General features: G+C 27.8%; 2 protein-coding genes across 2 annotated transcripts; one reads left to right on the top strand and one right to left on the bottom strand.

Annotated features, from left to right (window-relative positions):
* Nucleotides 1-472: 472 nt before the first annotated feature.
* On the top strand, nucleotides 473-8037 carry LOC135922662 (transketolase-like). The gene is made up of 12 exons (XM_065457091.1): nucleotides 473-622; nucleotides 664-781; nucleotides 822-935; nucleotides 978-1075; nucleotides 1117-1320; nucleotides 1366-1493; nucleotides 1544-1752; nucleotides 2735-3056; nucleotides 3667-3881; nucleotides 7119-7247; nucleotides 7330-7417; nucleotides 7632-8037. Exons 1-12 carry the CDS (start codon nucleotides 516-518, stop codon nucleotides 7802-7804), a joined length of 1905 nt encoding a protein of 634 aa, XP_065313163.1. The 5' UTR covers nucleotides 473-515; the 3' UTR covers nucleotides 7805-8037.
* Nucleotides 5920-21963, bottom strand: LOC135922661 (ubiquitin-protein ligase E3B-like). The gene is made up of 9 exons (XM_065457090.1): nucleotides 20699-21963; nucleotides 20181-20444; nucleotides 17294-17430; nucleotides 16245-16464; nucleotides 14440-14869; nucleotides 13140-13322; nucleotides 12375-12613; nucleotides 8227-8426; nucleotides 5920-5935 (listed from the first exon to the last, which is right to left on the bottom strand). Coding segments are annotated over exons 1-9 (2787 nt in total). The 5' UTR covers nucleotides 21812-21963; the 3' UTR covers nucleotides 5920-5934.
* Between the last annotated feature and the right edge of the window lie 2797 nt (nucleotides 21964-24760).

Raw genomic sequence — 24760 nt, 5'->3', positions numbered from 1 at the left:
AAAATATTATCTTTAGTTTACCAAATGTCTTGTATTGTTTTACTTATTTATATGATAGTATTAATATGTATGCTAAATAATTGACAAAATATAAAATTTAAATATTAGCAGTTTGCAAATTTCAATATAAAACTATATATATTTTTAAAACCCGGCCTAAGGCTGGGAAAATGTTAAAATGGTTTGGGGGCCATAATTTTTTTTTAGTTGAGCCCTCTGAAATTCTAAAGGGTTGTGAGGTCCCTGTTTTGATCTACTTATAATTATATTATAATACCTGCAAAACTGTTATCTAAATCTTACTTTTGGTTATATCTAATCTATCTTTAGGGATTACACAAATTGAAAACAATATTGAATTTATATAAATAATATATTTACCTAATATATAATAAGTTAAATGTTAAATTTTGGACAGAAGCAGGATTTTAAATTTATTTCGCAGTTAGGTATTTTAGGCACTCTCGCGTGACTAAATAATATTTAACCTTTAAAAGTTTGTTTCCTCTTTTAAAATGAAAATAACAAGTGATGTCAATAATGAAGATATACAAAAACTCAAAGATGTGGCGAATAAACTGAGAATACATTCTATAGAGGAAACTAATGCATCCAATTCGGGGTAATTTTTTAAGATAAATATTTAAATTTTTTTTTGTTTAGCCACCCCACCAGTTGTTGTTCATGTGCAGAGGTTATGTCTGTCTTATTTTTTAATGAAATGCGCTATAAGCCAGAGAATCCTCAAGACCCAGCTAATGATCGCTTTGTTTTGTCTAAAGTATTAATGTTTATATAATTAAATTTATTCTATTAATTAGGGTCATGCCGCACCTATTTTATATGCTTGTTGGGCAGAAGCTGGTTTTATACCTTTGGCGCATTTATTAACCCTTCGAAAATTTGATTCAAACTTACAAGGACATCCAACAGCTGTAATAATTAAAGCTTTATTTTTTTATTAAACTTTATAATAGGAGCTGCCTTTCATTGATGTAGCCACTGGATCACTTGGGCAGGGATTGAGTTTTTGCTGTGGAATGGCTTATACTGCTAAGTATTTAGAAAATGGAAAGTAAATTTAATTTGATAACTATTAATGTAATTAGTATATAGGGCTCCTTTAAGAGTTTATTGTTTGATGGGTGATGGTGAGTTTGCTGAAGGAAGTGTGTTTGAAGCCATGAGTTTTGCTTCATTTTATGAGCTTGATAACTTAGTGGCTATCATTGATGTTAATCGTTTAGGACAAAGTGGGGAAACCATGCTCGAAAAAGAAAATAAATCTGATTTTTATGCCAAAAGAGCAGAAGCTTTTGGGTATGAACTTTTTTTTTAGCTTATTTAATTCTCTAAATTATACAGCTTTCAAGCAGAAACTATTGATGGTAATAGTGTTGAAGCTTTGATAGGGGCATTTACAAATGCAAGGAACTGTAAGAAAAAACCTTATTGTATTGTTGCCCAAACCTTAAAAGGAAAAGGGATTCCAGGTTTTAAAAATATAACATCTTGTTATATTTAAAAAAAAAATTTATAATAGGTATTGAAGGCCAATCAAATTGGCATGGAAAACCCTTAGGTGATAAAGCAGCTGATGCCATTAAAGCTATTAAAAGCCACATTGTCAATCAAAATCTTGGGGTTCCACCATTGAAAATTAAATCTCCAGAATTTCAACTTGCCCCTAACCAATTGGAAAAAATTCACATCAATCTCAGTCAATTTCCAAAATACAAAATTGGTGAAAAGGTTTTTGATAATTATATTTAATTCTAATTTTTTTTATAATATCTAACATATTTATTTTTAAAACTTAAAGTTTTACTTGACTGACAAGGCTGGAAACTACAATTAGAATTATAACATAGTAAAACTTTTATATAGTTACCCTTCACTATAATTTACTATCTAGTGCAATGTTAAATAATTTGGTTATGGTTAACATAATTTTTTAAATACAATATACACAATGACATTTTTTTTATATTGAATTAAATAAAAAGATTAATTATCACTAGTGATCTACATCAGGCCTAATTTTTCAAGCCTGGCCTCACCCAATTTTTTTTTAAAAAAAAGTTTTGCCAGCCTACCCAAAATTTTTTTACATAAAATTTACCAGCCTGGCCTGAATTTATTTAAATATAGTTTTATAATTAATAAATGTTATATGGCGTCTAGTTCTATAAATAAAATTAAATATTTTTATTTTACATAAAAAATTCAATATAAAATTATTAAATTTAAATATATTTAAAAAATTTCTATCTGACCTGTCCCAAATTAGGCCCAAACCCAATTTTTTAAAAAAATTAGGCTTTTGGGCTGGGTATGTTGCGGGTCTACTTTTGCAGATCTTTAGTTATCACTACTCTAATAATTGATAGTTATCAGGCTTAATTAATAAGATTACCTTGGTGTTTAATAATTAATAGTTAACTATATCCGGTTTAATTAATAAAGATACCTTTGGATGTAATTAAAAAGGGTAACTAGTGGATATAGGTAAACCTCACTATAATTAACCAAATAAATTGGCCAATGGAATGATTAATTGTGTTTTTAGGTGTGGAAATTATTTTATGTAAGATGTCAGTTATTTCAAAATAATTCTAAGATTTTAAAAATTTCCCATCTGATCCATAAAATTTTTCTTCACAAGTTTTCTGGCCTGACTAAAAAAGTGGCACAGATACGTCTTAGCTATAAATGTTTATGTTCTATTTTTTAGATAGCGACCCGTGCAGCTTATGGTGATGGTCTAGTGAGCCTCGCTGACAATTGCCCCTTGATTGTGGGTATGGATGGAGATGTCAAGAACTCAACATTCTCAATAAAACTAATGGAAAAGCACCCAGATCGGTTCATAGAATGCTATATAGCAGAACAGTTACTTGTAGGTGTAGCAATAGGCTGTGGTGCTAGGTCAAGGACTATACCCTTTGCTTCTACCTTTGCCTGCTTTCTGACTCGGGCATTCGATCAGATACGCATGGCAGCTCTCAGCCAGGCAAATATTAAGCTATGTGGAAGTCATTGTGGGTGTTCTATAGGTTAGTATAATATGGAATTTCTGATATTTTATATATGCTATGGGGTTTTTTAATTTGGTGGAATTATGTTTTTCTTTTGGTATATGAACTAAAGCTCTGCAAACTCAATTTTCTTTAACCTGATCTTCTTTAAAAGTTTAACATATTTTAGAAAGTTAAAGAAATTATTACTCGTTTCTTTGTCCAATATAAAAGAAATTATAATAATTGTTTTATTTTTATGTAGTAATGAAGGAATATTTATTTTTATTTTTTAGAAATCACGGGTCGATTTTTTATTGAGTCTACCCTAATTTTTCAACAATTGTAATCCTGAGGCTGCATTCAAAGTGGAGACGGATCCTTTCCATCGAAAGTCAATCTCATTAAAAATGATATATATGTTCAAAGTGCGTCCGTTCCGATACCTTCCATCTTAAAAACGGATCCGGCAAATTTTATAGAACGTTATAACGTTACTTATAATATTTTAAAAATGAAAATCAATATTTATCATTTTTAATGAGAATTGACTTTTGATGGAACAGATGTAAAAAACGGATCTGTCTCCACTTTGAATGCAGCCTGATGATTGTTTTTTTAAATAATTGATGCACATTATTTTTTCAAGGTGAAGATGGCCCTTCACAGATGGCTCTTGAGGATATAGCCATGTTTAGATCTATCCCCAAATGTTTGATTATCTACCCCTCCGATGCTGTAGCCACCGAAAAGGGCATGGAACTCATGGCTAATTACAAGGGCATTTCTTATATAAGAACAAGTCGACCCACAACTTCTGTTATATACTCACCTGAGGAGGTCTTTGAGATAGGCAAATGCAAAGTAAATTTTACTAATTTTTTGTACAAATCCTGGCACATTAATATTTTATGAAAAATCAGTCTCAATCCATAAAAGATTTTTATATGAATTTTTTGGCCATTACATTAATATAATATCTGTATCTAATTTTTCTCAGTCAATTAAGGCTCTTATATCTACTTTATGGCTATTTATTTCTATAAAAATGGTTTTATAAATCAATTGCTTGATATCTGTATTAGAGGTGGGCGCGGGCCTAATTTTTTATTCATGGCCTACATGCTCACGGTGCAATTAAAAAATTTTACGCCCTTTTACACTTAATATTTTGACCCAACCCACCTGCTCACGAAAGTAGTGTTGTTTACCGGCTCGTTTTGAGTTGATTTTTAAAAACGGCTAACTCAATATTTTAGCCAGAAAAATATAGCCTAAACCTCGAGATTTCGATAATTTTATGTCTAGACCTTTGTTCCTTCTATGAACAAAATCTGCAGGCTTGCGTAATATTTTTCTGGATGAAATATCGAGTTACCTGTTTTTAAAAATAGACTCAAAACGAGCCGTTTAACAGCACTACACGTAAGACAATATTTTGTTCATGCCCAAAAATTTATGGCGTTTTTAAATTTCTTAAAACATTATGCCATACTTTTACGCTTTTTTGAATTTATTCTATAGTAGTTTTTATTTCTCTAATTCCATATTAATAACACTAATTACAATTTATAAATCAAAATTATTTAGAAAAAGAAGAAAGTCCATGTTTTTTTATTTCAACTGTGTTCGCCTTTCCTCTAATCAATTGTCTATAGAAAATTACCATTCACTAGCGAACTTGCCTGGGCTGATAAAATTTTACTAACTAATTTTCTTAAAAAAGGAAATGAATTTTCCTGCTTCTCAAACTTCAAGATATTGTAATTGTTATTTGTTTTATGAGTGATGAATTTACTTTCATCTTTAGATGCTGACGCTTCATCAGATCTATAAATTCTCTAATGTTTCATTTAGAATATAGTGTTTTTTTGTGTGATGAATTAGAAAAGTTGTAAATGATAGTTTTATGCATATATTCTAATTTTGTATCATTTATTTTTATTGTTTTTTTTATAAAAATTTAAGACTTTTGAAATTTGGATCTAGAATGGCTGCATAATAAGTAATTCCTTTATTGAGAAATGTTGTCCTGTTTTTTAGGGGTTTGATTATTATTATATCATCTTCAGCGAAATTTTACAAATTTTTGTTTCTCTATTTAAACTCATTGTGGGACGAGAATCTGTTACCGAGCATTCTTTAAATATTGATTAAAATTTAATGCGTGCATAAACAATCATTGTACTATGTATATTTATTATGATCATTATGTGGTAAATTATTCAAAAAATTTTGTACACTCAAACAATTGAGAAGCAATGGAAAAGCTATTAATCTAGAACAGATATAAACAAAAGACAAATTAATATTTAAATCTACATATTTTTTTAGAAATTTGTTAATTTAAATGTAAGAGGAAAATTATTGTTATTTATACATATATTAGATAATTATAATTGAGTATTTAGATTGGTAGTAAGTATGAAAAAATTTAAACAATAAGTTATTAAGATCTCTAATCTTCCTATAAATTTTGACTGATTATAATTTGAGTGCAAATGATTAGTATATATATATATATATAGTAAAGATAAATGAAAATAAAAAATATTTAAATTAAATTTATTTTTTCCCAAATTTCTATTGCTGAATGAGAGAGAGAAATATTCTTTTTCATTTATTTGAAATTTTATAAGACGAGAAAAAAAATTTTGTTTATAAAATGCGTTTTTTTGTTTTTTTCAAAAAGAATTAAATTAGAAAATATATGTTATAATTATAAAATTGCAAACTTATATTCATAAAAATCAATTTTGATAATTAAAATTTCCCTACGGAAAGTTTATGTTCACGCCCAAACGCGCCCGGCAAAAATTTTGGGAAGGCCCGTCACGCCTAATAATTTAAAATTTATTCATACTCACGCCGTGACCCTTCGTGTCACGCGTAATTTTACGGCCGCGCCCACCTCTAATCTGTATTGTAATGTTTAATTTTTTGTGAATTTATTATATTAGTTATAGATTTAGTATTATATTTAGATTGCTCTCAAAATTTTAAAAATAAACATTGCAATTTAAAATGATGAGCCTCGCGAAGGTTTTTACTTAAGGCAGAGGATCGCAATAGCCATTCTTAAGGCTAATTATGTTTGTTTTATTAATTCCATCTCTCCTGATGATTAGGTGAAGAAGGTTTTGACTAATTTTGCTGCTTTCGCTTTTATATATCTATTTTGTTTTACTTTATTTTATGATCTATGCCTCATTATTGTCCTTTTGTTATTATGTTTTTTTTTCGTAATCGTTTACTAATTATAAATTAATAAAATGTTAATTTAATCATAATATTTTGAAATTCAATAAAAATATATCCCGATTTTAATGTCTAGGCTGGCTTGTTAAAATTTTACGAAAAATGAGATTTGCAAGGCTCTGCCTGATTTTTTATATATAGAAATTATACATCCTATATAATATATTGCATTTATATACGATTAATCTCTAAAAACTATCATAGACTAAAAAAACTACGGCTGTGCTGATATTAGGGTGACCTAATATATTTCAAAAAATGCCACCATATTGGCAGTTAATTTTTTATGCATAAAATTTTTATAGCATCGATATTTGTTGTTAAATGGCTCGATTTTTAAAAACGACTAACCTAATATTTCAGCCAAAAAATATTCTCAAGCTTGGAGATTGTGAAACTTACATAATATTATTTTCACTAAATTCTTAATTTAAAAGGCATCGAGCCATTTAATAATACTAATCCATATAGTATTAGAACTGGCTAAATGAAATTATAATGCGTTAGAATAGGATTGGGTAGTTAAAAGTTGTTATCCTATCCAAAGCATGGGCTGATTGCTGTTAATACTGACTCTTCACCTTTTTTTTTTGATAATTACTTTTAAAGTTTTATTAGCAGCATTCCATTACTTCGTGCCAATTCAGATATATACACATTTATAATCAGGTCATATTAATATTCAACACAGCTTTAAAAAGTATTACAGTATTTCTAAAAAGTTTTAAACAACAAAATGCGGATTTTTTAAAAAAATTTCTAGGATGTTCTGATTGTGTGGTTAACCTTTAATAAAAAGATACCTTTTTTTATTTATAAAAATACCATATTAATAATTTCAAGGTTGTAAAAGAAGGGGTAAAAGATAAAATAACTATAGTTGGGGGAGGAATAACATTGTTCGAAGCTTTAGCTGCAGGGAAGGAATTGTCCAACAAAGGTATCGACGCCTGTATCATTGACATTTTTTCGGTTAGTAACATTTATTTAATAAATTTATCATAATTTTAAGTTTAAACTTATAAATATTTATTTACCATTTAAATTTTTTTAGATTAAGCCTATAGATGCTAAAACGATTAGAGATCATGCTGTACGAACTGGTGGAATTTTATTGACAGTCGAGGACCATTATTTAGAAGGTATTAAGATATTAGCTCTATTAAAAAAAGACTTGTCATTTATAATATTGGTATTGTTTAATGAGATCTTGAACCTAAAAAAATCTAGTTATTTTGTCGCTTAACTGCTTTGATCTGAATGCAGCTGACTACTTTTTTTGTTGAGCAGCTTAAAATCGGACTATTAATCTTTACTATATCGGTTATATATATTTTTTCATATTCCTAATGTAAGGTGGCATGGGAGAAGCTATCAACTCTGCTCTCTCTGAACAGAAAGATGTTAAAATAAAAAATCTCTATGTAACTGGATTGCCTAGGAGTGGGTTACCGGAACAACTTATGGAACATTTTGGAATATCTAAAAATTGTATCGTAAAAGCTGCTCTGGCTCTTTTGCAGCATTGATGGATTACATTTCATTCATATTTTTTAAAATACATTTATATGACTAATCATGACTTAATTTTTTAGACAATTATAAACAACATAATGACTTATTTTGTGGAATTAATTAAAAATAGTTTTATATACTGATTTATTTTTAATTAGTCAAATTTTGTTATATATATATATATTTAAATAATTAAATTATATAATTCATCAAATATAATTTTACATTAATCCCTCCAGTCAAACAGCATAAAAGTGTTATATTATACTTCTTTATCAAATTTTTGCATATATTTATTAAATGACGATTTTTTTAAAAAATAAATTAATATTTACTCATAAAATTATCTAGATATAAGTATTATAAAATTGTAGATCTTTAATGGCATTGATAAAAAATTTATTCATATAAATTATAATTTATAGTGTATTTTTACTAAGATAATTCAAATCCGGTATTGCTATTTATGGCGTATTTTAGTTTTTCCCTCAAAATACTTTTCTTGCTGTAATTAGGTAGTTTTAAGAGATTAAAACAAGTGGATGCAGTAGGAAGTCTAGTTTTGTTCAATTTATTGGGCTGTTTTTTAAGTGACAAGAATCCCTGAATAACGGTAGCTATCGTATCTCCATTGTCCTAAAAAAATAATTTTTAATTAACTAACGAGTGGCAATATGGTTAAGTGTAATCAATAATTTTTTTAAATATTTGAGAACTATTTTGCAGCTACAAAATTTTTATTGAAATCCCACTTAATTTTTTAATAAATATAATCAGTTGTATATAGTGCTGTATTCATATCAACCACCATTCCTTCATTTTTAGTTTAAGCTCTCGTTAAATTTTGAGTTGAATGTTAATCAATCCAAATTCAAAGTAAATGTTAATAAAAATATTCTATTTTAGATTTATTTTAAGAATATTATAATTCAGGAATTAATATTTTAATTAAAAAAAACTACATTCCTCAAAAATGAAAGAGATTAATGAACATTTGAATAGTAATAAAAAAATTGAAGCCAATCAACTCATACTCATCGAGATGTATATGTATAATCTATCTACATCAAAGATGAAGATAGCTCAATCGCTATTGATAAATTAGTTTTTAATTTTGTAATTGAAGAATTATAACTATTTTCAATTGTAGAAAGCACATATTTTATTAATATTAACAAAAAATTGCATGATTATCTAGCAAAAATAATCTTTGAAAATTTTACCAAATATAAGATACAAAATAAAGTGACCAAATACATTATCGATAGAAATTATTTAATAGCTTTCAAGTAAAAAATAATAATATAATTATTAAAAATTTATTAGAGTATATGAACAAGGAGATAAAATCGAAGATGAAATAGTTCCTCTACTATTGTTTGATCTGTTTGAAAATCAAAATACTAATGATAGTATTGTATACTTACCTAAGCTTAATTCATCTTCAGCACCCACTTTAAATTTCATTGCTAATGTTGACAATGAAAAGGCAGGTGACGATGTCCATTTTAAAACCATTTCAAAAATTACATTTTCTAAGTGTAAGCTATTGTGGAATAAACAGGCAATCTTCAAACTGTGTATGTCTTATTAAGGAGAATTGACGAATCTTGTTATAAATCTGAATTGCAGAGATTTTCAGATAACGACAAGTTGTTCATGGATGAATATTGTATGGTTAGTGTTAATTAAGAAATGTGATATGTATGACTTTATATGTTATGGGACCGATTGCTACGGCTCTTTCAATTTTAGAGCGCGAAGAAAAAATGCATGTGGGATATCTCACTCCCACGATAACTATTATATTATAACCCCAAAAAATGGTTTTAAATAATTTCAAGTTTTGTAAGCCGCTTATTTCAATCCTGGAAGGCATAGATAAAAGGTATACAGTTCAAATTTTGCTTACAATTTATATTTTGATTATCTTTTATTTTCAATAGATTCAAACACATCTATAAAGATGAATATATGCTATCAGCAATAATTCACCCGCTATTTAAATTGGATTGGCCCTGGATAAAATTAGATGTCAACAAAGGAAGAATCCTAGAACTTATTTCCAGTTTGAGAAAAGATCTTAATAAGAAAGCGCAGACTTAATTTCTTTCCACCACACATACTAGAATATTTTCTGATAAAGATAAAAATATTTTTGACGAGGAAATAAATGAAGATCCTTGTGAAGATGATCTATTAAGCTTTTTCAAAATAAAGATAATTCATTAGATATTTTTAATAAATTCCCTGAATTAAAATTTTTATTTATTAAATATAATACAACTCTCCCACCCTATACGCCAATTGAATGTGTGTACAGAACGGAGAACAGTTTTGAGCATAAGCGTTCTTATTTGTCTGATCAAATTTTGAAAATCAATTGCTGCTAAAAAAAAATAAAAAATTATCACAAAAAGATGTCAACTTATATATAATATATTATTTTTGTATAATTTTATTTATATTATAATTATATATATGAAAATTTTTTTTATAAAAAGATCTTATTTATATTAAATATTGTAGGAAAAAAATTCAAAAAGGTAACGAGTAACGGTAACGCGTTCATTTTTTCAGACGTAACGGTGACGCGTTTCTAATTTGAAGTAACGTTTATAGCACTAGTTGAATATAATATAATCACGAAAATATAATTTTGATAACTCACTTCTGGCTAATTTTTTTATATTTTGTTTGAAAAATACAGAGGCGCTATATAGGTCGTCTATAGCAATTGCTGAACAAGGACCAAATTTTATTAAAATGCAATAAGATCCACTCTTATTTTAATATATATTAAAGGAATCATGCTTCCGATATTCTATATATCATATCGTAGCACGGTACCACCTAGTTGTTTTCATAAAACCTTGGTTCTTATTGATTCGAATCTAGATCTATAAGGTAGGTGACAAATGATTCACTGACTAGGTCACAGGCCCTACTATTTTTTAGTATAAGGATAAATTATGACGCTATCTAATATTTTAATAAAACAGATAAAAAAAATCAATAACGTTGAATACCTTGCATCTGTACCCCTAAATATATGGGAAAACGAGAAAATGATTAAACTAATTTTAAGTTTTGGCAAAGTTTTTTTTATTTTCCTTATAACTCATTAACGGTTAATTCACCTGGTATCCAGTTAGAAGGTCAATTAGGCTAAATGGGCTACACAATAGCAAAATTTAAAAGTATAACGAAATATCTAAAAAAAATTACTATCATCATTATTTACAGTAGAGATCTGCAAAGTTAGGTCCGGCCCGAGTCCGGTCCTAATTTTATTTAAAATAATCGGGTTCGGGCCGGGCCTAGTATTTTTAAAAAAATTTCGGACCGGGTCGGACCTTGGAAATTTTTTTAAATAAATCTAAATTTATCAATTTTATATTGAATTTTTTATGTAAAATAAAAAATTTTGATTTAATTTATTGAAACTAAACGCTATATAACATATGTCTTTTATTTTAAGTAATTATAAAAATTAATTTCTATATTTATATAAATTCGGGCCTGGCCGGGCCGGTAAATTTTATTAAAATAAAATTCGGGTTCGGGCCGGGCCGGCAAAACTTTTTTAAAAAACTTCGGGCCGGGCCGGGCTTGAAAAATTAGGCCCGATGCAGATCACTAATTTACAGTCCCCTTTTTTAAAATCATATTTCAAAATATGAAACTCGATGTCTCTGACTTAGGATTGATACTCTTATAATTTGTTAGCGGTAGCATAAAAAAGCAGTTCAAATAGACCCATGGAATCTTTGGGAATTGTGACACCAAGGTTTTATAATTAAATTGAAACCGATTCTAAGTGCTGATTTTTTTTACTTTCAAGCGCTAAGGTTACGGTTGTTTACTAAAGTAATACTAAGTGGGTTTTTACAATTGAAAATAGAAAAAGTTAAACGTCGATTCATACCAATTTATAGCGCTTCTGGGAAGCGTTTTATTTTTCAATTTTTTAAATATATAATTTTAACAAGCTTTTATGAAAATTTGATTATAAAATGTTTATTCATAAACTTTTTTAAAAACATGCACTTTTTTTTAAATAGAAAAAGAAATTTCTCATTGTAGCTGCTAGTTATCTCACTTATATTAGGGAAGATTAGAAACATAAAACTATACATTTAAACCTCAGAGTATTCAAGATTATCAAATATGAAATCGCATTATTAAAATGATATATTTTATTCGACATATCGATCAAATAAAATATCAGCCCTACTATATCTTCTCCGTTTAATGGTGATTTCCATATTTACTCAGGTTGGTCAGTTTTCCCTCTGATTTAATCATTAGGAATTTTTTAGCAAGGTTTTTAAAATCGGATTCCCTTCCTGACATCAATCCCTTTAAGTGGTTTTTACACCCCGTTGAGGACACGGTGATCCTATTCTAGACCCAAACCACAGGGAACCCCCTAGACCTCAATTAGCCGCCAAAAGGCGTTGCCACTCCCCAGATGAGGTTGAAGGATTTTGAGGGCTCTTATTTAAAAAATTAAAAAAAAGATGATTTCCTTCTTTACTTTCATAAAATAACAAATTATATTTCAAAAAATAATATATAAACCTCTTCATCGCCAACATCGACACATCTTACAGCGAAAGGTGGTTCTAAATGAGAAAATCCCTGTAAAGGAGCTCTCGAACAACTGGTCACAAATTTTAGGAATTTCGCTTGATCTTGTTTATCGAATTCTTTCACTAAAATATCCCACAACCAAACGATTACTCTGTGCTTATCATGAAAACCTCCGTAGTATTTGGTGTGCTTACGCAAGTCGTGCAAATCTAATTCTCTATTTTCACCTATATATATTTTCATATATTTTTTTTCTATAAGTTTAAATTTTTGGTTAATATAAGATAACGACCAAAGAACATTATTAAATCCTTTTATTAAATAATTTCATAAAGTAAGGTTTGTCTATAGCAGCTAGCTTTCCATTATTTATCAGAAATACACCGATACTTATTACTCACAATGTCTATATCGGCCGAGACTTTAAATTTAAACCAAATATAAAGTAGCCGATATCTTCACAAAAATTTTTTTAAAGTTTAAATTATGAAGCTACGAATATTTATTTTCTAAACCGATAAAAATGAATGAATGCAAGAAATAAATCCCCCCCCCTAGTATTGGTGCATCTACATCTATCAATTTTTTTTTGCTTAGGAGTGCTCAAAAAATAGTTTTGTATTCCTCGGCAAAAAGATATTTAACGAATATAAATTAATGAATAAAAAGTGAATGATTCTTGACAAAGGTCAAAAAAAACATTCATGTCTCAGAGAAAAGCGAAAGTGGAAGGTTTACAATAATAAAATATACCTGAAATGATTTGTTGAAGTTCGGTGGAGGAAAATATCGATATATACCCTGGTTTTATGACGGAATAAAATCCTTTGACAAAGGTCTCGACTTGTTTATGTATTTGGGTGTGCAACCGGTGGCGAGCCATTAGATGGATGTAAGAAAATTTGTTTTCTTGATTGACGGCTATGTTGGTGCCACCTTCGTTATAAACGGATATTAGGAAATTATAAAATATCTCATTTTTTAAAATTAATTTAAGCCGAATCTAATTATATTTTTAGAATTACAGTTTAAATTAATTTTATTTATAGATCGGTTATAGAACATTTTTAAAACACATACATGATATTAATGATAATATTATACGTAATCAATGTACATCCATGATATCGATTTCGTAATTATAGACCGGTTTAGAGCTATAGCACACCTATTCTTAATACTATGTATTTATATTGATTACGTATATATAATAAGGACGTCAATAGCATTTATAATCTCAGATCTCAGGAGGCTTAAAATTTTTTTTAAAATTATTTTCATTAGACCTATTTTTTTTTAGCTAACATTTTCAAAATGACTTTTTTTGGGTATAAAAAAATAACAAATTTTCAGGGGGGCTTCGAGTCCTTGAGCCCCCCTCCCCTTAGTGGTGCTACTAATATATAACCATTGATATTGTGTATGTTAAAAGTTTTCTATAACCAATTTATATTTCAAAAAAATTAAATTAAGCTGAATTTCTAAAAATAAATTAGATTCTTTGTAATATGGATTGCTATAAATAAATACATATTTTGACATAAATTACTATATATAATTTGAAAACCATATTATTAAAATCTTTCCACCAACATTTATTTTCATAGTGCAAATATAATAAAATAACTTTATTAAAAATTTTAAAGTTAATAAAATGAAGTGAAAACTTTATGTAATTTATATTTAAACAGTAAAATAAAAAATGAAAAAAAAACATTCATTTCAAACTAAGAAATATTTTAGGATGTGTTCCATTAAAAACTTCAAGGAAGCCTAATGTTAAAGTTAAAAAATTTAAAAATATGTATATTTTTGCAAAGTTTTTAGTTTTTTATTTTAAAAAGGCTAATTTTGTGTTTATTCGATAAAGATTTGACGGTTTCCTATTTTTTTTGATGTTTAGAAAGCAGCCTTATGAATAATTACTAAATGATTCGCTTGATTTATCATAATATATTATAGGCACATTTTTAAAGTCGCCAAAGTAAGTAACTCGATTAGCAACGGCGTTATTAAATCGGTGTGCAGTTAAAAAATCCCTCATCAAATTTACCGGGCATCAATTCGCAGGTTTCCACCTTTCCCAGACATTCGACATTGACGGCGAAGGTTAAGCCCAAATCTTTCACGTTTTCCTTACAATCCTTGAGGTATTTCAAATTTTTATAAAGAACTGGGTCAGCAGCTCCCAATTCGTCCACCGGGCTGTAGAGTAATTTCAAATTTTCGCTTCTTTCGTCCTTGATCTTTTTGCCAACTCTCTTTGCATTATTTTTCGAAGATCCTGCAGAAGAAGCGTCAACCGCGTTATTTTCTTGTCGTTGAGATAATATTTGATTGTTAATGCCAACTAACCGCCGCCCCCTTTGAATGATTTGATTGAGAAAAAAAGAGGCGAGTTCTATGGTGTCAAGTACCAGACCCTCGTATACGGCTTTACCTATGAGAAGACCCGCGAACTCGAAGAGGCTCAAGTGATTTTCCTTATTGATATAAGAGATAGGTAAAAATTTGAATATAAAGTTTATATTTTAATTTTAAATACTGATAATGTTCATTTACTTGTTTAAGTGAGCCAATTATTTTTATCACTATTTCTAACCTCGACGATTCGAAGGCAATTCTTATCAATTTACTAGTAAATCTAAAGTATCATTTCAAATTTGTAATGTATTAAATATATAAAATGACATTCATAAAGTTTGAAATGACATTTTTCAAATTTGAAAGAACATTTTACAAGTTTGAAATGATACTTCACGCGATGAAATGCTATAAATATTTCCTTTCCATTCAATCATGATTTTAAATCTTAAATATCTAGGACATTAAAAATACTTATTATTTTTTTATAGGTTTCGCTGTTAATGTAAAAAAAAATTCATAGTTGATGATCATATTTAAAAGCAGGGTTCTAAACTAAAAGAATCCCTGAAAATCGAAGCTAAATCCGGACCCGACTCCATTGGTCTAGGAAATTTTCTTAGTCATTTGTGATTATATTTTGCGGATACATTATATTCCTGGAAAATATAGTTGTTATGTAATTGATTCATTTTTTAGCCGATTAAAACGAAACCTAGTTTTACCCGAAAACTATTACCTCAGCCTCAGGTTATTTTTTAAAGATATAACTCAACTTTGTGCAAAAATAAATAAATCACGTCTCAAATGCTTAGCGATTTTTCTTAAACACGCGACTGTAGATTGAGGCAAATTAGCCAATACCCAACTATACCGGAGTACGTAAACTCCATTTTTATTCTATATCAAAATATGAAAAAAATGATCTGACAAATAGCAAAAATCTGGTGCAAACGGATTTCACAAATAGAGAGGCTCAGAACCTCAACAAAAATGGAGAAGGAAAAACTGGCTTACCCGGGTAATCCTGGAAACCCGTCATTAAACGGACTGGTCATAAAATTTCAGGACGATCATATATATCCTTATATGTTAGTCGGATAGCTTATCCACCAAAGCGGAAGATAAATTAAATTTTTTTTTAAATTAGAAAAAACGATTTTAAAAGTCGAGCATGGCAATAAGATACAATTTTTTTTTTTTTAAAAAAATCTGTTTTAAAGATTTTAAGAAATTAGGTATAGATGATGTTCATATTTTCACTAATTACATTTAAAATAAATGGTAAAGCAGAATTAGAATATCCAAAATTTATATTTATAAAATTGTTGTAACAATATCAAATATACTCTCAAAATCAATGAATCTTTTTTTTTAAAAAAAAAAATTAGACAATAGATTTAGCGAATTTGATTACGTTTTTAAAAAACGAGTCTTAAGCCCCAAATTAATTGCAAGCCATCTTTTTTAAAAAAAATAATTGCGCGTATAAACTTGAATAAAGGAGGTTGCCGATGGGTAATATTTATGATCGTTGGTTACCCGAAATAAGTTAAGATCCGGTTCGAATAACTTTTTAACGATCTCTTCCAAAAATTCTTTAAAAACGCCATCTTGGTCGATCCCGGGTTCTTCTAGCCCTTGTGGGTTGACAAAGCGAACCCTTATAATACCTTTGATTTCTAGCGGCGATAATTTCGTTATTTGGACATATCTTTTCATATTTTTTTTCAAAAAAAATTTTTTATACTGACTGTGACTCTCTCCTTCCATCCCTCTCTTTCTTAATTAAAATAATTATACGTTCAGTTGGTGTTAGATAATATCTTTAAATGCTAAAAATATATAATAACTTTATCCAAATATTAAGACAAATTTGCGAAATCTATAATTTCCCCTCAAAACCCTCGATGTTCTATTATGTGATTTAATTTATTTTGAATATTTCTAATTAGCCTAAATTTAGGGGTTTTTAAAAAGTAAAAATTAAATTACCATTTTTTTACTTGGGGGGGGGGGGGGGTAATTATTTATTTTTAGAATTTCCTGGCTAATTATTTTTACATTAGATAAAATTAGGCTAATGCCAAACTAACCCTGCATTCACAGTTAGCGCCAATTCGCGGCGAAATATATTAAAATACAGTGTATAATTTACCACGATTTCGCGCGAACTATGAATGAGAAATAAAGTGTTTGAGTGTTATAATAATCGAGCGTTGTATAATATAGTTTCTAAAAATTTGGATATCGAACTTTTGTACATTTTATCGCCTGCTTACTAGTTTGTATTAATCGAAAATAATTTTCATATTTTTATAATATATTTAGAACTACCCCTGCATATGAATATTATTTTTAAAATAATGTTTATCGAACGTTTAATAACTCAAAGGCTATAGGATGCATCAGCATTAATAAAAAATTTGCCAGCTCAAATTGATATATAATATTTCACTGGGGACTTAAGATGCTAAGTCCCATTCACTCCAAAAGAAAACAGGTCCAGGTAATATATAAATTTTTTAAAAATCCAAAATAACCCATCTTCAAGAATCGAATTTCTGCGGACTTTTATATAATTCGCATTTTCATCTCGCTTGACCCTGTTTGATTCGCGGGACAAATATTTTCGGAAAATCGTAACTCTATCATTCTGAGAAAGAATATGTGGCATGATCTAAAAAAATTTTCATAATATTATTAAGACATTACTATTGAAAATTGTATTAAAATCAATGTGTCATACAAAGAATTAGTGTTGCTGAACCGTTAGGTAAGATGAGACCAGACCGTAGGACCGTCAGTCCAGTCCGGCCCCATTTAAAATATGTTTTTTTGTTATGCTATAAAAGTTTTATGTATTAAATTTATTAAAAATGAAATGTGTTGAATTACCAATATTAATAATTTTTAATATCAAATTTATTAAATATAATATAAATCGATTTGCATATTTAATGAGTTTTTGATATATATTTAATATGTGTAATAGATATTTGGTTATAAAATAAATTTGATTTATATATAAATATTCTAATAAACTTCTAAAAAATCAAATGAATTTCATTTTTTTATCCATGATCAAATTTCATGGTTCAAAACCATCTTTGGATTTATTCTATTCCATTTTTTAAATATTTTATCACTAGCTTCAGAAAAGATCCGTTCATATGCCACTGATGTAGCCTGTTGTAGGAGATAGTCCAATAATATTTTTGCCAGAATTGGGAATCGATATTGATTCCCTTACCACCAATCTAATATGTTGGAATTGATTGGATATAAAATATTGATTAAATAGCTTTGAATCATTTATATCATCTTTCTCGGATAACTCTGATGTCCCAGTCACCGTGAGCCATCCCTGGCTCTTCTCTCCCTCAACGATATTTCCTTAGATAAATATATTGATTAATAAAATAAATAAATATGTTTATATATTGTTTCTCTATGCAAAAGAATAGAAAGAGCAAACAATGAATGAGATATTATAAAGTGTGCATTAAATAATCATGTTTTACGTGTTCATGTACATTAATTAAAAAGTAATTCATTGTATTTTATCTTTTTTAATCGATCTGCTGTAAAAAACAAGACAAGGCCATGCCTTGCAGTAAATATTAGTTCCGGTTCATATGTGATCAATCCTCAAAAAAAGAGTTAAAACTAGAGATGTACTAATAGCAACATAGCCTTGGGAGATTTCATATTGCTGATATCATCGGTAATCACTTTCGATATCATTTGCCTCAACTTATTAAATACTTTTTCAAGGTTCATGTTTTAAATATTAACTTAATTTATAGACAGGTTAAAGAATGCCATTAATTTAAAAATAAATTATCCATTTATTCCTAATGATCCGATTTAAGCGTTGTATCATGTTAGAAAAGATAGATAAATAAAAAATCGGCATCCCACCCCCTCCTCCTCTTAGTTAAGGAGCAAGTTATCCCTCCCTTATCTACTTCAAATTGTTGGTCGGCATATAAGAAACTGGTAAACAAGACACACTTATTTATTAATAGATATTAACGGAGTCAAGCGGTCGCTTCCGATATTCTACATATTTAACTTCCAAGGGCAGAACCATCTGGTTGCCTTTAGGAAAAAATGTGGTCTTTCTGAATTTCAAACCCAGAACTATCGGATTTTGATACACAAACTGAACCGACAGGACCATAAATGCTACTCGAAAACCTCAAAATATTTTGTATATAAAGATAAAATTACAACGCTTTTCAAAATGAATAATTCTCAAAGCTTTTTGAATGTTGAAGATGAGAATGCTCAAACAAGATTTTTTTGAGAATGATTAAACAAAATTTTTTATTGAAGGCTCATACAAGATTTTTGAATTAAATTTTATCAGAATTTCCAAATCTTTTTTCGTGATTTTATACAAAAAAAAATTTTTCATGATGATTAAAATCATAAATTTTTTCAACAAAAAGATTTTGCTTCAAAATTTGTGGGAAAAAAATCTCTAAAAATCTTTGATTTTTTTTCTTCAAACTCTACTAATAACACATATGAACCAATTGGAAGAATTATCTATTTTCGATCTATCCAAATTAGAGCTTCAGCCCCTCTCCCTCTCTTCATTTTTAAAGCCCAAATAAGTCCCTCAAAATTTTAAATGTTGATGTATTTTTATTTCTAAATTGAAACCGTTTTTTTTAATTTTTTAAAGTTAAATAAAATTTCCTATTTTTTTTGTCTCCTAATCCCAAGCATCACTTTATTTAAACAAAATATAAGCTATTCTAGGCCTGACACGTATTTTCTTTTGTAAAATTTTTTTTAGCCAGAGCTCGGCCCAATTTTTCCAAATTTATTTTTAAATCAGATCCGGCTTTGGTTCTCTAATCCAAATAGTTTATTTTTAATCTAGACACTATAGTTGGGTGATAACCATATTTTTGCCAGTTTAAGCCAATTTTTAGTCTGCTGAAAAATCGGTTGATTAAACCGAGTTTTTATCCACTAGCACTTTGGTCTAAGAGTTTTCCTTAATAGCTCAAATTTGAAAGAGATTTATATAAATATGCCTTAATCTTAACGGATTTTATCCGGCATGCGTCTGTAGATCAAGCTGAATTAGCCGACATTTAAATATTACCTAACTATACTAGCCACTCCTCGATAGTGAGATGAGAAAGGTAATTAAAGGTAATTTTTTATTACACCCCTAACGAAAGTTGGCTTAATAAATTTAAATAAGTAAATAAAATGAGAATATATGATTCGGGTGTCAAGAACGTTCCGGAAAAATTTCAGAACATGTTGTATCTTTAGGGTTTACTCAAAATTTCCTTCTGGTCTATGATTTCAAACACTTCATTAATTTGATTAATAATATTTCGAAATAGATTTTTTTTAAACCACATATAAATCATAAAAAAATTCAAATTTATTTATTTGTACATTAAGCAAGATTTTAGATTTTGGGGGAACGTCGTAAAAGGCTTCCTTATCGTCTTCTTCTTCACTTCCGCCGTTGACCCTTTTATAAAGAGTAGCCCCCCTGGGTAGGGATTCCGCGTATTCTTCAAGAATCAAAAATGGATCCAAATGAGTGTCTAATTCTTGGTAATCCAAAAACAAATATGATCTATCTCTCTCTTGACTCCGGCGACTTGTCCTCGAAAGGAAACTTGATATTTTGACTTCCTTGATCAACCAATGATCCTTATAAAAAAAATATGAAAATATATAATTTTACTAAAATGTAATCGGGATGTCGATTAATCATTTTTATAAATATTGGTCATCTAAGATATTGGCCTTCAGCAGTTATTGATTTGATATCGATAATATCCGGGTCGAATAAGGTTATTAAAATGTAGCTTTTAACTAACACTTCTAATAAATTTGATAAATAAAAATTCGTCATCAAATTATTAATAAAAACAATTATCACCTAAAAAAAGATCAATTTATACCTGTGATGGAACGAAATGAGATTTGATATCGCGGTCGTGTAAAACGCTTAAAAGGGCGTGGCAGGAGGTGAAAGCGGGTTCGGACAAGAGGAAACCTTCATCGACGATAAATTTATCGCTAGTCGGACTTATGAAAGTAGCGGTGGAAGGATTCTTATTGTTGACTTTTTTGCTCAATATCGAAGAGAACATTCCTCTCACTTCGGTTTTGTATTTGCCAATTAACGTTGTGGGATTAGGCTCTTCGCGATTAGTGCTGGCGGCAATGCCGATGGTTTCAGAGTCAAAATTATTCTTTGGGCATGGATAGGTTTGGCATATCATGGTGTAGACTAGGACATTCAAAAATTTGGCTATTCTAGAGAGGGTGTTTTTAGGATGAAAGAATAATGTTTCAGCTTCAAAGATTTCTTGATCGTCTAACAAAATTATGGCATGACTAGTTATGTCACAACACAGAATGAGAGGTTGAAAAACGTGGTGGGAGTAATTCACAAAGTGTTTCTCATTTGCTGGCTGATTCAGAGCTTTGAAGAACGAGGAGTCAAGTAAATGAGTATATTTGCTTAATAAAACATCCAATGACTCAAAATTAATCAGATAGTGCCAAAAAGAACGTATCAAGGTGTAATTGATTGCCAAAGAGGATATGATAGATAATTTGAACTGGGGCAAGATGTCCATGAGTTTTTCATACAACAAGCTTGTGTAAATTAGGCTGACAAACGAGTCACTTATTATATCCGTATCCTTCATCTTGTCAATCTTCTTATCATAGCACTTTGAAAAATGTTGGTATGAGAGTGATTTTTTTCCACTTTCATTTTTACCATTCTGGCAATAATAATTAAGAAACCGGAATCTTGATGAGGATATTGAGTTGGTATCAATTGTATCAATCTGCTTTTCTACATGTTCATTTTGGGAAAGATTTGAAAAAAAGATCTCAATCATGTCTTTAGACCACAAATATTTGATATTATTATTTATAGCATTTATAATTTCTGTATTTGGACTTATAATGGATGTCCAACCAAATATCTGATGCCATTGTAAAGTTTGCTTGTTATCAGATATCATAAATAATTCTAACCGGGTTAATAAATTTATCATTACACATGTAAAATCAGATAAATGAGAATAAAAATTCAAACATGTCAAATTATTATAAAAATAAAAAATTAAATTACTTAAAATACATAAAATGTCATTTGGGTGAATATTATTATAAATACTAATGGGAATATCATTAAATAAATATTGCAATAGGTTTTCATCATACTTTACTTTATTTGCAATATAATAAGGATGTTTTGCAATATAATCAAAATAATGGGGTATGGTAAATAAATTAATGTAATATATATTCATTACACTTGTTGAAAATTGAGCAATTTCTATAATCTTCAAGGTTACAAATATCATAGCTTTATTTAAGATGTTTGACAAGGAATTTCGCACAATTATTTTATTTATAAAAATTTTATTTAATATTTGAAAAAAACTTTCCTCAATAAATATTAATATAATATTTTGCTTAAAATCTGTGAGCTCTAAAGCATCCCTGTATTTCATCTTAAATTCTGGAATACTGAGTATGCATACAATATAATTTAAAAATAAAGTTAACAATGAATTAAATTTAGCCTCAAAATTAGGGTTATTTAAATATAGCTTGAATTTTATTATTATATCAAAAAAAAGATCACATAATAATTTATTATGTTCAAAATTATGATAATTACCAATATAAGATATGATATATTTAACAGCTTTGCAAAAACGTTCGATATCTAAACAATAATCATAGTTTTTTTCATTAAAGAGGATCTTAATATAAAAAAAACATTTTTGAGAGTCAATATTGAGATCATTTATAAAATATTGATCAAACTGTGATCGAATGAGATTTTTATAATATTTTTTTCCAATATATCTTCGTGCATAACTTTGAATTTTTATAATATTATGGCTATCATTCTTTTTAATTAGCATATCAAAAATATATCATATGGTTCAAAAACATTTGTAAAAATGGATAGATATTATAAATAACAATGAAATTTTTGCTAAACATTATTAGAGTAAATAATCATAATATTTAAAAAGTCTGATTCGTATGACAGTCACTCTTATATTCCTTTGTTCAGATTCGTGCATTTAAAACAAAGAAATATTCATATGATAATTCGTAAAGGTAATTTTTATTTCCTTTATAAAAATTTTTGGATTTAAAAATTTTATATAAATGCAATTTAAATAAAGAAGTCATTGTACTGAAAAAATGAATCAAGAAATTCCCCAGAAAAAAATTTCCCTAATAATTTTTAAAAAAATTTTCCCAATAATTATTCTTACAAATTTTTAAAAATAACCTTTTCCTCTTTCAAAAAAAAAATTGAGGGTTTTCCGCTGGGAATTATTTTCTGCTTATCGAAAAAAATACAAAATATTGTATTTATTCGCACTAAAAAAATGTCACAATAATTAAAAATCATACAACACAATTATTTGCTTGTTTTCTTTGTGACGATGTTTCAAATGAGAGAAAAAGAAAAATTCATAATTTCATTGCCTTTTTATCATATTTAAAATGAGATTGGTGAATAAACAGATCAAAAATATATGTACTATATTATAGTAAATTATTTAAATTTTAGATATTATTAATATTCATAATGTAATATTTAAGCATTTAATTTTCTTATATATGTGTGGTAAGAACTGCAATATTTCAGTGAGAAATTTTATTGGCTAAGAGGTTCTGGCTCTAAATGTCCCACCCTCGTAGTTTTAACCTTGCCAATTTATATATTTTGATCAAATCTATTTGTTTTATTTATTTTTTATTACAAAACAACAATTTTTCTTAAAGTTAGTAAAATAGATGATTTTGTGAAATATTTTTCAATAAAACTATATTTCCTAGCCATGCCATGACCCTGTTACTTAGGCGTAGCCAAGGGGGAGGGGACAAGAGGAAATCCCTCTTCCCTTTAAAAATTTATTACTTTTTGTGAATATCATTTTAAACTAATAAAAAATATCACTTTTAGTCCTCTCCCCACCCCCTGTCTCCCAAAAAATGTATACATGTATCTTAAACAATAATTTAAAAGAAAGAATGTAAAAGTTAATATTTTCTTAAACTAAAGCATTCATTATAATTCATACTGTTTTGGAAAAAAACATTTATATATAAAAAAAATAAAGCCAATAATGTTTTTAAGAAATGAAATATAAGCCAAAGATAAATTAAGATAAAAGTGAAATATTAATCATAAAATTACTAAATAATATAATATATTAAATATAGTTTTTTATGAAGTGAGTAACTTTTATTTATTTTTCTTAATAAAAGTAAAATATAATTATAAAATTATTGTTAAAATTAAATTATAAATTAAATATAAAAAAATTAATGCACAATATAAACAATAGAATATTATGTGTCGTAGATTTACAATATTATAAATTTATCTATTGTAGCATATAACAATCAGATAATTTTTACCAATAGTGAATTATATATTTTACAAAAGTCTATAAAATATTTATAAGGACATCATAAAATATCTTTTAAAAAATGTAAATGGAAAAAATAATTCTAAATTTAAGTAGCGTCATATCTAATAAGGTACATACATTGTTGGATAAATAATATGATATTTTTTTATTTAAAATAAATAGTTGTTATTAAAGAATTGACAAATTGTATATAATATTTATTATCAAAAACATTGGTTAGTAAAGTTTGTTAAAACATTAACTGTCTGTAAAAGTGGAATTTTACCTAATATTTTGTAACTAATTCTATATAATTGAGGAATATGAACTATATGTCTACTTACTTTTTATAAAGAATTTTTTTATACTTGTTTGGAATAAATTAATACCATGCTTTTGTATTAATTAATATATGTAATTTATTATATTTTATATAAACTAATAAAAATATATTTCCTAATTGTTTCAGCCTTATTTTTTGATGTAATCTCTTAACCAATTTCTTATATTTTAAATAAAGCTAATATATTTTTTTTCAAATTAAAATACCTCCTA

The sequence above is a fragment of the Gordionus sp. m RMFG-2023 genome, chromosome 1 (assembly GCF_954871325.1).
Source record: "Gordionus sp. m RMFG-2023 chromosome 1, tfGorSpeb1-WG-v2, whole genome shotgun sequence".
Lineage (NCBI taxonomy): Eukaryota > Metazoa > Nematomorpha > Gordioida > Chordodea > Parachordodidae > Gordionus > Gordionus sp. m RMFG-2023.
The sequence above is the reverse complement of the archived record's forward strand: the minus strand, read 5'-3'. Positions and strand labels throughout refer to the sequence as shown.